The following is a 13599-nucleotide window of genomic DNA, read 5'->3' as shown; positions in this document are numbered from 1 at the left end:
TTTCCTCAGTTTTGGGTGTCTCCTCTGTTTCTTGCTGCATTGCAGTCATGGTGATGTGCTCATTATAAAAGGCAAGAGCTAAATCTTGACTTGGCTGAATAATCAAAGATGACACAGAGAATATATCTGGAGGTGTAGGAGTTACTGCCATTATATATATTTCTGGCATATTTTTGCAAAAAGGCAGTCAGTTGCTAAAAGCTGCCAGCCAGAAGCACTCGCTGTAAAAGTGCACGTCAGTTTGACACTAACAAGAAAGGAATTGAATTTATTGAAATCCAGGAGTCTGAATTACAAATCCCAGATTAATTTACCTGCAGGCACCTGGGCTTTACTGTAGCCTGAATATTCTGTCGTTTCAGAAACAGAACTATCTTCAAATGCCCCATTGTTTTTTTTGCCAATTTTCTCTCCTCATCCCTTGAGAATGTTGATTCATACCATGGTACGGTTTCACAGGTCCCAGTGCATTCCCGGTACCTCAGCCAAGGGGCCATTCTTCATATGGGACACTAGAAAATTAGTATTTGTTTAATACTGAAACCCTCACTGATTTTTTTCATCCCTCAATCCAGTTCAATTGTTACTCGCCTATTGCTCCCCTGGCTGACTCAACACAGACTGACCATTTGGACTTGTGACTTTTCGGGTCTGTGTGGCTTAGTACCAGGCAAGGCAGTACCCAAGAGGCAGTCAGCAGAGATACATTTTCATAATGCAAAGAAGCAAAATTATAAATAGCAAAACAATGCAGTATCTTAAACAGTGTAACGGTTAGGATGGCACCGCAGCACTGCTTATTGGTGCATCAGTGGGCATTATGACAGAGGATGGAATGCCGTCGTGTTCCAGCCTCCACTAACGCACCGCCGGTAGTCTGTTATCTGAACTGTTGTCATCAAGTAGCCAAGACTCCTGACAGTTAGGAAAGGACAATTAGCAGAGTTGCTCTGTATCCTCCGGTAACTGATCAAAGGGCCTTTGACAAAGGCCTGGGAGCAGATCTGCCCTTTCGTGGAGTGTCCATTAAATGCAGCCCAGTCTGGTGGGATAAGAAATTCCTCCCTGCTGAATGGAAGAACTCTATATGAAATGAGTTTGACCAGTTTCAACTAAGTTCCCACTGGACAAGGGCCCATAGCACAAAACTATACCTAATTCAGTACTATACTGATCATTGCACTCAAAAGGCCACAAGATGGCTGGTGTGGGAAATGGAAAATGTTCACATTGGTGCAGTAGGGAGCACATTGTTGAGGAAAGAGTATCTTTACATACCTGGCCTGGTAGTGCTTTATGGGACAGGGTATATGGAGCTTTAGTCTGTGTATAGCTTATGCTGGATCTGACTTGGGAGTGCTTGATGCTGACACTGGGTACCTCAAATGGAAAGCGTTCCATTCCTTGATGAGTGGACAAATCACAAAAAAGATTTTTTTCAAAGCAGTCTCACTGTTCAAAATAAAGGGGAGGTGACATACAAATATGTGTTTTTACTAATCATTCTGATTTCTGTATGAAAAACACCCAGGAACAGGGGATCTGTTTTAATGCACACTGCTCCACATCTTTCCTTCAGGCCAGATTTGGAGCTTCAGTTTAAATGTTATCATCATGAAGACAGACAGATGAACACAAACTGGCCGGCCTCTGTACAGGTTAGCGTGAATGCTACACCCCTCACAATAGAGCGAGGTGACAATAAAACATCCCACAAACCTCTCTACTTGAAACATGTGTGCCAGCCTGGGAGGAACACCATTCAGATCACTGTGACTGCCTGCTGCTGTGTAAGTATAACTGCTCTCTGATAGTTTTGCTTTATTTTCACCTGTCACTGTCATCCTTGCTGAGCTTCACTGACTCTCAGCCCCCTCCACCCCCCCCCCCCCCCCCCCCACTCCTGCAACATATTAAATTCACAATCCTTGACCTTATTTATAAATCCCCCTGCAACCTCCTCCAGCCCAGATCTCAGCCTCTACGCTTTGGTCTTCCAAATCTGACCTCCTCTGCATCCCATTTCCCTCTGCTTCACTATCAATAGCAGATCCTCCTGCTGTCTTGGCCCTACTGTTTCGACTCTCCCTTGGTTACTTCCCTTTTCCCTTTAAAAGCCTCCTCCAAGCCAATATATTTGACACAAAAGCAAAATACTGTGGATGCTGGAAATCTAAAATAAAAACAGAAAATGCTGGAAATACTCAGCAGGTCAGGCAGCATCTGTGGAGAGAGAAACAGAGTTAACGTTTCAGGTCGACCTTTGCCTCTATATATTTGACTGCGCTTTTGATCATCTTTCCTAACTATTCCACTACTGTTGGGCGTTGTGAAGCACCTTGGAACACTTTCTGTATTGACGGTATATTGTAAGCTGCGGTTGTGTGTGCGCTCCTCGGCCCAACCCCCACATTCCTCATTCAAGAGGGGAGATTGGGGATCTGTTCCCAAACCTTTTTCATTGCTTCTCTTAAGCTAAACACTGGAGGGTTGAAATTGTGCTATACATTAGGTGAGTTGGTACAGACAAAGACATTTCCTATGAATGTGTTAGTTTCTAATAGCGCACAGTGCAATTTTAATCCGTAGGACTATGTTGGCTCATCCAATATTCTCCCTTTCCCTTAAACCGGGCTATGCTTCGTCTGTTCTCGGCATTACCTCCCAGTAGCCTCATTGAAATAGTAAATTGAGCATGTTGTGGCATTCCATAGATTGTAATTAGGTTACTTTTATTAGTTATAGAGTCATAGAGTTTTACAGCACAGAAAGAGGCCCTTCGGCCCATCGTGTCTGCGCCGCCCATCCATCCCTGTCCAGTCTAATCCCATTTTCCAGCATTTGGTCCATAGCCTTGTATGCAATGGCATTTCAAGTGCTCATCCAAATGCTTCTTGAATGTTGTGAGGGTTCCTGCCTCCACCACCCTTTCAGGCATTGAGTTCCACATTCCAACCACCCTCTGGGTGAAAAAGTTCCTCCTCAAATCCCCTCTAAATCTCCTGCCCCTTACCCTGAATCTATGCCCCCTTGTTATTGACCCCCCCACTAAGGGGAAAAGTTCCTCTTTATCTCCCCTATCTATGCCCCTCATTATTTTGTACACCTCAATCAGGTCCCCTCAGGGATCGCAGGGTTTAGTTGTTTCAGTTAGATTAAATCTCATTGAAAAATATGAAAACCCACTATTTGTTCATTAGGGACCCACATATATTTCAGCACCTGCACCTTTCTCAATATTTGAAGAGATGGCCATTTAGATGTGTAAGTACAGAGAGTGTAGGTCTTCCGAACAATACTGTTCACAGACAAACACTTGACGCACTCATACTAAATTCCTCTGCACTTTTTTTATTGCTGTTGTTGATCCATCGAAGGGTTAAAATAGCACAGGCAGGAATTTAGAATTTGTAGATAATGGTTGGGAACTCTGCCCCATTCTTACAGCGAGGGGTTTATCTCGTCACATCAACAAGATTTCTCTGTGGAGGCACTTTACAAACAAATCACCTTAAAAACAGACTCTTCATTGCAGTTCCATATGGAGACACTGTGAGTCTGGAGTAATTCTCCAGACGTTGATTGGTTGATTGAATGACATTCTGTTGCTTTTCTTGCAGTCGCATCTGTTTGTGCTCCAGTTAGTGCACAGGCCTTCAGTCCGATCAGTATTACAAGGCCTGCTGAAAAAGAGACTTCTGCCCGCAGAGCACTGCATAACAAAAAGTGAGTACTCACCAAATGCATAGTCAATTCTGGAAAAAAACATGCTGTCAAGAATTGACCAAGAACAGAAGAATGTTTAGCAGTAGGAAATGGCCATTAGGACCAACAATCCTTTTTTCACAGAACAACCCCATTCACCAACCATATCCTTCAATCCTTTCTCTCTCCTGAAACACATCTAATTGTCTCTTTTGCCCATTTGTACTGTCTGCTTTAATGTGCTTATGTAGTAACTTATCCATAATCTATGATTTCATAGGTTTAAAAGTCTCACCTGATATCCCCTCCTAATTTTTCATAATTCCTAATTTTTAGTTTTCCAAAATACAGAGTTCTAAGAACAGGGCTTCATTGGGCTTTGAAGGGAGTAAAATTAGCCAGGATTCTCTGGTGATCTCTATCTAATGACTCCTATTGCAAGTATTGTGTGTGGATATTGGTGGAGGATAGGAGCAGGCTTGGCAGTGATACCCCATGTGGTAAAATACTCTGCTGACTTCTTGTCTAGACTCACTTGGATGATGCACTGGAGCGCTGCAAGGCTGCAGGAGCCTAGCAAAAATCAGTGCCATCAGACGAAGAGATGAAAAATTAAGCAGGATTCATCGTGTCGATAAAGCTGCTGTACATTCTGCAGGATATAATTTGTTTTTGTGCAATCTTGTAAACTTTTTTCTTTTTCTATGCAACAGTCAAGCGGAATTTCAACAGCAGTGCAGTGTCGTCCGGTAACCCTGGACTGAATGGAGAGGATGGTGTCGAACAAACAGCAATTAAAGTCTCCCTGAAATGTCCGATCACATTCAGGCGAATCCAGCTTCCAGCACGAGGCCACGACTGTAAACACATACAGGTCAGTAGGACCGACAAACTTGCACGGCCCCTGATTATACTAGTGCTCTGCTGCCCCTAATGTTTCAGCAGGTACCACGGTGATCTCTCTCCCCTTCCTCTTGAAGTGGGCACCCAGATGCAACCAGAAATACTGGCATGAATTTATAATTAGTCTGATTCTGCCAGATCTGCCAGATTCAGGGCGTAGAAGACAGGCAGATGCAAAGGCTGCAACGGCACCATTCCCACCGGATCAGAAAATCCAGGCCATTATCTAGGCTCTCACAGGAGAGTCTGCCAGTTAGACTGGGGTGCAGTTGCACATTGGTTGTAGATTCATACACTAAGCGTAGCAATGCCGTCTCACATTATCCCACCCAAGTTAGTATCTTTTGAGGGAAGAGAGGAAATTGAAATAAATTAACTGTTTGAGACAGCACTGACACTTATTTGGGCAAGGAGAGAGGTACAAAAGGAGAGAGGAAGAAAATCAAAAACACAAGAATAAAGCAGACTGTGAGGCAGAGAAAGGAAAGAAAAAGAGCGAGACATGTTGCGGAACTTGCGTGTCCTACAGTCCTCTATTTTCCTTGATTGACCTGAGGTGTGCATGCATCTAAGAAAAAATATTGTAACATTTAGTGTTTCCATATTTATCGTGTTTTCTCACTCATGGTTGTGTGTTCAGGAAACCAGGTCCACGATCTGTGAACACTGGCTCCTGATCAGTAGTATTTAAGTGTGCATAGCAGAAGACAGTTAACTTGAGCCAACATAAATGATCAGAACCTATAATCAGAGAATTCAGATGACGATGACTGTGTGCCAATTTTCTGGTTACAGACAATCTTGTTTCAATTCAAAAAATCAATTGGGTAAATTATAAAGGGTTCGAAAGTCATCCTGCTCATAGTTTTAGTGAAAAAGGTTCCTGTCAGTACGAAATGAGATTTCCTCTGTTTACTTCAGTATTGTTCAGAGTGCATGCATCCAATACATACCCAAGTGTTCATTTAAAATGATCAACAAAAGGAATTTAACCCTCAAAGTATTTCACAATTGGGTAATTGCAATACAGGATTAATGAACCTAACTACTTTCTTGTGCTTACTAGTGTTTCGACCTTGAGTCCTATCTACAGCTGAACTGTGAGAGAGGAACGTGGAGATGTCCAGTGTGCAAGTAAGTGCAAAGTGTAACTTCATTCAGTTCCTCATTAGTAGAGTCATTAATGAAAACTGTGAAAAAAGCATTTCAGTTGGTTATCAGCTGTTTTTAAAACAAGACTCCTCAATTGTCTCCCCTTGTCTTCTAATATGTTCGGGTACAGTTGCACAGCCACTGGGGTCTTATGGTACCTCACCAAGCTTCCTCTCTTTATTTGTTAGCCTGGAGAATGAGTGCAGGCAGGATATTCAATTGTGGAGGCTGTCACACTGATCCAAATCTCGCCCTCACTTGATGTCCACATTCGTGTACTTTCCAGCAGGGATCACTGGGCAACAATCAACCTTGGCTGATTTTTTTTCCCCTTCCCAGGCCAGTTGTAGCCCCATGGTTCGGCACATCGATAGATAGTGGCACAGTGTAGGAGGATGCATAACCGTTCTCCACACTGTGAGCTTCTGATCTTAGTGAGCCCGTCTGAAGCATAGAGAAAGATAAAAGGATTCAAATTGAGCTTTCACAAATAGGGGCTGATTTCCCTGCCCCAGCACAGGTCGGGCCAGGCCGAGCAGCACCCACATTTGGTGTACGTGAGTGTGGCTATGTTGCACCCCGGGTGCAGGCCCACCCCTGCCGGGGCCTTGCACTTGCAAACAGCAGAGGCCTGCAGATGTCGTTCTGGCCACCAGCCTCGGGGCCTTATGGCTGTTACTGCCAGAAGTGCCAGAAGGCCCCGAGGCCTGCAGATCCGGAGGGTCAGTTGAGAAATGTGCTTACCAGGTCTTTTCGGCTGCTCTTTGTAGAAGCGTCAGGCCCCTCACACCCTCCAGCTGAAGCTCCATGCTGGGAATGAGCATTTGAAAAATTGACCCTATAGTGCTGTGTTAGTTTGGAGTTGTAGTCCTGCACTGCGCTTGATTAACTTTAGCCTTTAATACAGTTCTCTTTTATTTTTAACAGTAAAACAGCACTGCTGGAAGGGCTGGAAGTAGACCAGTACATGTGGGGCATCTTGGCAGCCATTCAGAAGTAAGTGAATATGTTGCTTCTTTGTTTGTGACAACAGCAATGTTTCGTTCTGTAGCTGTATGAATACCAATAAGAACATAAGAACATAATTAGGAGCAGTAGGTCATACACCCCCTCGAGCCTGCTTCGCCATTCAGTAAGATCATGGCTTCAGTGTGCCAGTGCAGCCTTCAGTCGCCTGAGGAAGAGAGTGTTTGAAGACCAGGACTTCAAATCCGGCACCAAGCTCATGGTCTACAAAGCAGTAGTGATACCTGCCCTCCTGTATGCCTCAGAGACACGGACCATGTACAGCAGGCACCTCAAAGCACTGGAGAGGTACCACCAACGCTGCCTCCGCAAGATCCTGTAAATCCATTGCCAGGATAGGCGCACCAACATCAGTGTTCTCGCTCAGGCCAACATCCCCAGCATCGAAGCTTTGACCACGCTCGATCAGCTCCCATGGACGGGTCACATTGTCCGCATGCCCGATACGAGACTCCCAAAACAAGCGCTCTACTCGGAGCTCCGACACGACAAGAGAGCCCCAGGTGGGCAGAGGAAACGCTTTAAGGACACCCTCAAAGCCTCCTTGAAAAAGTGTAACATCCCCACCGACACCTGGGAATCCCTGGCCCAAGACCGCACAAAGTGGAGGAGAAGCATCCGGGAAGGCGCCGAACACCTCGAGTCTCTTCGCTGGGAGCAAGCGGAAGCCAAGCGCAAACAGCGGAAGGAGCGCACGTCAACCCAAGCACCCCACCCACCCGCCCCTTCAACCACCGTCTGCCCCACCTGTGACAGAGACTGTAGGTCCCACATTGAACTCATCAGTCACCTGAGAACTCATTTTCTAGTGTGGAAGCAAGTCATCCTCGGTTCCAAGGGACTGCCTAAGAAGAAGAGAAGGCTGGTTTTCGACCTCAACTCAACTTTCCTGCCCGATCCCCATATCCCTTGATTCCCTTAGTATCCAAAAATCTATTAATCTCATTCTTGAATATACTCAATGACTGAGCATCCACAGCCCTCTGGGGTAGAGAATTCCAAAGATTCTGAGTGAAGAAATATCTCCTCATCTCAGTCCTAATGCGCAATGACTGGGCAACTCACAGACTACCACATACAGTCTAACGTCCTGCATGGCTCAGAGCTCTGTACAACCTTGAAGTTAAGAGAACCTCTTGTAACCTGAGGCACCGAACTCTCATGTCCACTTCTCCCCCGTCGTCTTGCTGTGGATTAACTGCAGGTGGATAACTGCAAGCTGGCAGCTGAGTGCAGTTGACTGGCCATGAACTAGCAGTTGGCTGTTGGTGGCTGTCTGTGAGCTGGTGCTGGCACAGACTGTCTGTGAGCTGGCGGCGCGGACTGCTGATAGCTGTCTGTGACCTGGCGGCCGGCTGCTGATAGCTGTCTGTGAGCTGGCGGCTGGCTGCTGATAGCTGCCTGTGAGCTGGTGCTGGCACAGACTGTCTGTGAGCTGGCGGCTACGGACTAGATGCCGCGGCAGTCTTTGACCAGCAAATCAAAATACTATCTTTAGGGATACACTCCTTTTACATTTCTTTTTCAAAGCTAGCTGCCTATTACACTTATAAGTACAAACCTTATTGAAAGAACTTGTACGCTGAACATTGTATTTGTTGTCTGGAGCAATAATGAGGTTAATGAAAAGTTACAGAGAGTAGGGCAAGAATGTGGGTGAGCTGTCTGGTGTTCTTGCCATCATTTTGTTAGTGGTTGTGCCTCGGCAGTAGGATTAGTTTCTATGAGCCATTCCCCCAACAATGATCCCTTGAACTGAGAAAAGGTCAAATATAAATAATGTTTCAGTCTTGCTTTTTTCCTGTAACTCTAAATCAAAAGCAACAGTTCTGTGTTTGGAAAACATTCTAAAATTGCGAAATATTCGGGCAAAATTCAAATGTAGCTTTGAATTCCGGGCTTGTTGAAGAAGTGGGGGTATCTGATGTAAGGGGGAGATCTGAGGATTATGGTGCAACAGTTGGGCTTCTGGCAGTGGTGGGAAGACATTGGCCACTTTCCACTCCTGACTCTTGTGTATGGACATTGACTGTAGCAATCCATGTAAATGGCCAGTTTTCATCAAATGAGCCTCAATAATAAACACTGCCAGGCTATTTCAGTGGATGTTATCTCTATCCTTGCGCACCTTTCAGCAGAAGTTGCTGGATACTGCTCGGGAGCTGGAACCCTGGCTGATTTCAAATTCGCTGAGATGAATTATGGTGCCCAATAGGCTTTTCACAATTTCATATTATGCAATATATAAACATAAATGGACACAGAATGGTAAGGGCATAGCAACCTGAAAGCACTTGGACAAGTAAAGGTTACGTTTCTGTTTAATTTTCCTAGCACGGAGTTTGAAGAGGTTACAATTGATCCTACGTGCAGCTGGAGGCCGGTACCAGTGAAGTCAGACATTCACATTAAGGACGACCCAGATGGTCCCATGGCCAAGAGGTGCAAGACAATGAGTCCCAGCCAGATGATCATGCCGAATGTAATGGAGATGATTGCAGCACTGGGCCCAGGAACATCGCCCTATCCACTGTCACTGCCACCAGGGGGCAGCAATAACAGTGACTATGCTCATCAGAGTAAGTACATGGACAAGGCTGAGCTGCTGCTCCAGACCTGTACAGTAACATATTGGTAGATAGACAGTCAGCTTGCTTAGAAAGATCCTTACAGGTTTCCAATGTTTACCTTAGTTACACCTATAAACCCCCACATAATTAAAAGGGATAAACGGTGAAGAAATCTGCAGTTATTCCTTATCTTTGGCTGGATTTCCTTGGCATCTTGGCATTTCAAATCTAAGCTACCTCCTCAACAAGCTGTTTATCCACACATTTCTTTTATCGATTTTCCCATTTTCCCCCTTTTACTTGAATTTTTTTTAATATCAGGTGAATGAAAACATCAAACAGTTTGCAGATGATATAAAACTTGGCAAAGTAGATGATCATGATGAGGATAGTTATAGGCTTCAGGATGACATAGACAGGATGATGAAATGGGCAGAAGCACGGCAGATGGAGCTCAATGCGGAGACGTGTGAAGCACTTTGGGAGGACTAATATGGAAAGATAGTATACTATAAATGGCATGATTTTGAAAAGTGTCGATGAGCAGAGAGACCTTGGTGTCCATATACACAAATCCTTAAAGGTGACAGGGCAGGTTGATAAGATGGTTAAAAAAGCATCTGGGTTACTTGGGTTTAGAAATAGAGACATCTATCTATATAAAAAAAGGATAGTGGTGTCTGTCTGTCTGTCTGTCTGGGCATCACTCAAAAGTTATAGAGCGTACCTACACATATGTTATATCAAAAGAAAGGTTATGATTAGGAGGGTGTCCTGGGCATATTTACTTTTTGGTCAGACAAAAATTGTTCGGACAGTAGACAAAAAACGTTCAAAATTCCGCTCATTAGCGGTTGGCCAATCATACGGGGGAAATCCGCTCATTAGCATTGAGTGACGTGAAGGTTGACCAATCCTACGGGGGGAGCGCGCTGCGTCACAGGGGGCTTTTCATGGCGTGTGTGGGCGGGGCCTAATCTTTTAAACTTCCGTTAATTCGGCCATCTTTACCTCAGCTTTTACTTTTATTCACATTTTAACAGCTGCCACCTTTCTGTTCTATATGGCTTAATGCCAGATCATGTAGTGCAGTTGTCTTCTTAGCTATGAGGTGCTTAAAAACCTGAACTTTAATACAGGGAATTAAGGAAAAGAACAAATTAATTCAGTTTTAAATTGTATTTAGGGAACTCATTTGTCTTCCAGGGAAGGTCTCCCCACCTTGTGGAGCTGGAGGCCCCAGCCGGGGACTCGGGCTTTCCCCCCCTCGGCCCGGTCCCGGGGCTCGGCTCCGTTTGCGGCCGGGGACTCGGGCTTTCCCCCTCTCGACCCGGTCCCGGGGCTCGGCTCCATTTGCGCCCGCGGGCTGGGGACCGGCCTTTCCCCCCCTCGGCCCGGTCCCGGGGCTCGGCTCCGTTTGCAGCCGCGGGCCGGGGACTCGGCCTTTCCCCCCCTCGGCCCGGTCCCGGGGCTCGGCTCCGTTTGCAGCCGCGGGCCGGGGACTCGGCCTTTCCCCCCCTCGGCCCGGTCCCGGGGCTCGGCTCAGTGTCCGGGCCTGAGGCGCTAGGGAGGGAGAGGGGAGGGAGGGACAGAGAGGAAAGCAGGGAGAGACAGGGGGAGGGAGAGAGAGAGGGGGAGGGAGGGAGAGAGGCAGGGAGAGGAGAGGGGAGGGAGGGAGTGAGAGGGGAGGGAGGGAGGGAGAGGGAGGGAGGGGGAGAGACAGGGGCAGGGAGAGAGAGAGGGGAGAGAGAGAGGGAGGGAGAGAGGGTGAGGGAGGGAAAGAGTGAGGGGGTGGGAGAGGGAGGGAGAGCTCGCCTTCTTTCTTCCTTCCTTCGCAGGGGTCCATCGGGCCAGGCCTGAGGCGCTCCTTCCCCCCCTCTCTCTCCAGGCTAATCCCGAACTAAATCCAGCAGTCTCTCTCTCTCTCTTCCCCCCCGTCTCTCTCTTCTCCCCCAGTCTCTCTCTCTCTCTCTTCCCCCCCCCTCTCTCCTCTCCCCCCAGTCTTTCTCTCTCTCTCTCTCTCTCTCTTCCCCCCAGTCTCTCTCTCTCTCACTCCCCGTCTCTCTCTCTCTCTCTTCCCTCCCATCTCTCTCTCTCTCTCTCTCTCTCTTCCCCCCAGTCTCTCTCTCTCTCTTTCTCCCCCCAGTCTCTCTCTCTCTCTTTCTCCCCCCAGTCTCTCTCTCTCTCTCTCCCCCTCAGTCTCTCTCTCTCTCTCTCTCTCTCTCTCCCCCCCAGTCTCTCGCTCTCTCTCCTCTCAGTCTCTCTCTCTCTCCCCCAGTCTCTCTCTCTCTCTCTCTCCCCCAGTCTCTCTCTCTCTCTCCCCCCCAGTCTCTCTCTCTCTCCCCCCCCCCCCAGTCTCTCTCTCTCTCCCCCCTGTCTCTCTCTCTCTCTCTCTCCCCCCCAGTCTCTCTCTCTCTCTCCCCCCCAGTCTCTCTCTCTCTCCCCCCCCCAGTCTCTCTCTCTCTCTCCCCCCCGTCTCTCTCTCTCTCTCTCTCCCCCCCAGTCTCTCTCTCTCTCTCCCCCCCAGTCTCTCTCTCTCTCTCTCTCTTCCCCCCAGTCTCTCTCTCCCCCCAGTCTCTCTCTCGATCCCCGGGCCTCTCTCCCCCCCCCCCCCAGTCTCTCTCTCTCTCTCTTTCCCTCTCTCTCTCCTTCCCACACAGACAGACAGACAGACAAACTCATTTATATATATATAAAAATTATTTCTACTTTTTTCATAACAACATGCCCTCAAAAAACCCTCGGCACCGCCGGGCACTCCAGCTAGTAGAATATAAAAGCAGAGAGATCAGGCTAGAACTTTATAAATCACTGGTTAGGCCTCAGCTGGAGTATTGTGGACAATTCTGGGCCCCACACTCCAGGAAAGATGTAATGGTCTTAGAAAGGGGACAGAGGAGGTTTACCAGGATGTTACCAGGGATGAGGGATTTCGGTTATGAGGAGAGGTTGGAAAAATTAGGACTGTTCTCCTTGGAACAGAGAAGGTTAAGAGGTGACTTAATAGAGGTTTTCAAGATGATGAGAGGTTTTGATAGAATAAATAGGGAAAAATATTACCTTTGGTGAGTGGGTCAATAACTAGAGGTCATAGAATCAAACTCATCGCCAAAAGATCTAGAGGGGAGAGGATGAGAATTTTTTTCACTGAGTTGCCAGGATCTGGATTGCTCTACCTGAAAAGATGGGCCAAATGGCTAAGTATCTATGAACTATCAACAATAATCCTGATTTTACTTGGCATCAGTTTATCTCCCTGCAGTGGATGTCTCCCTCATTATCATTTCTGCCAATACTCACAAAAATATCCCATAAATGGTAAGTTCCCTGCACTGGTAGGCTTTATCCATGGTAGCTGCACATATCAGGGGTGTCCACCTCTCACTTTTTGAGAAGTGGGTCACAACCAGTGACTCGGCCGTGTCTGAATAATTCACTTTTGTTGGGCAGAATCATGATTAACCATGTCCGAGCCCCGGTGTAGTTTGTGTTTCCTGCTTCATCGCTTTGTCTCTCCTTCACTGCACGCAGCTTTTAAAAATAAACGGCATATTTGTATCCCACCCTAAATTAAGCAATGTTACTGTATAAAACATGACGTTTTAAAAGAGTTTGCAATTCGGAGAGGGAAAATCCATGAATGAAAATATTTTCGGCTTAATTTTATATTTGGTCTCGTACGAGGGAATTCCATGAAAGGATTAGGTTTGTCACAAAAGGTCTCAATTTATTTTTATTTTGATTAAATTCCATCCTTCCGCTTGGGGTGGGATAAGCTGCAGATAGTCCAGCAGTTTGGATTTGGTGTGATGCTGAGTCATATTGCAACTGTACATTGTGTGCAGAACAATGCTCTTTTCCTTCATCAAATATCACAGGATCCTTAACTTTGATGTTTAATATAACACTTAAATAAATAAGGTGCAGCCCTAATGTCATAGTGCAGCACATGGTTGAAAAGTTAAAGAGACTGGGTAAACTGAGACATAAACCCCAATTTTAACCTAAAACGCCTGGTGGGAACAGGGCGGGTTTGGGTTAAAGCCCATTTTATACCCCACCCAATTTTACCCTGCACTGATTTCAATGGAGTGTAAGATCAGGCAGGGTGTATAATGGGCGCCCAACACTTAGCCACCCCATTCCCACTGGACCACTTAGGTTAAACTCAGGGCTATATGTAAGAAGTCACACAACACCAGGTTATAGTCCAACAGCTTTATTTGAAGTCACAAGCTTTCGG

At 46.4% G+C, this 13599-nt stretch overlaps 1 protein-coding gene across 5 annotated transcripts in view; it reads left to right on the top strand.

Annotated features, from left to right (window-relative positions):
* Nucleotides 1-13599, top strand: part of LOC147098181 (zinc finger MIZ domain-containing protein 1-like) — a 162277-nt gene that overhangs the window by 122313 nt on the left and 26365 nt on the right. For all 5 annotated transcript variants that reach the window (XM_085971386.1, XM_085971387.1, XM_085971385.1 and 2 more), the window contains 6 exons: nt 1580-1790; nt 3621-3726; nt 4419-4579; nt 5675-5742; nt 6688-6756; nt 9121-9365. In XM_085971386.1, coding sequence (XP_085827512.1) covers nt 1580-1790; nt 3621-3726; nt 4419-4579; nt 5675-5742; nt 6688-6756; nt 9121-9365 — 860 coding nt within the window. The remainder of the gene's footprint in view (nt 1-1579; nt 1791-3620; nt 3727-4418; nt 4580-5674; nt 5743-6687; nt 6757-9120; nt 9366-13599) is intronic.

This window comes from Somniosus microcephalus, chromosome 30 (assembly GCF_052327205.1).
Source record: "Somniosus microcephalus isolate GS21.2 chromosome 30, FLI_Smic_1.0, whole genome shotgun sequence".
NCBI classification, from domain to species: Eukaryota; Metazoa; Chordata; class Chondrichthyes; order Squaliformes; family Somniosidae; genus Somniosus; species Somniosus microcephalus.
The sequence above is the reverse complement of the archived record's forward strand: the minus strand, read 5'-3'. Positions and strand labels throughout refer to the sequence as shown.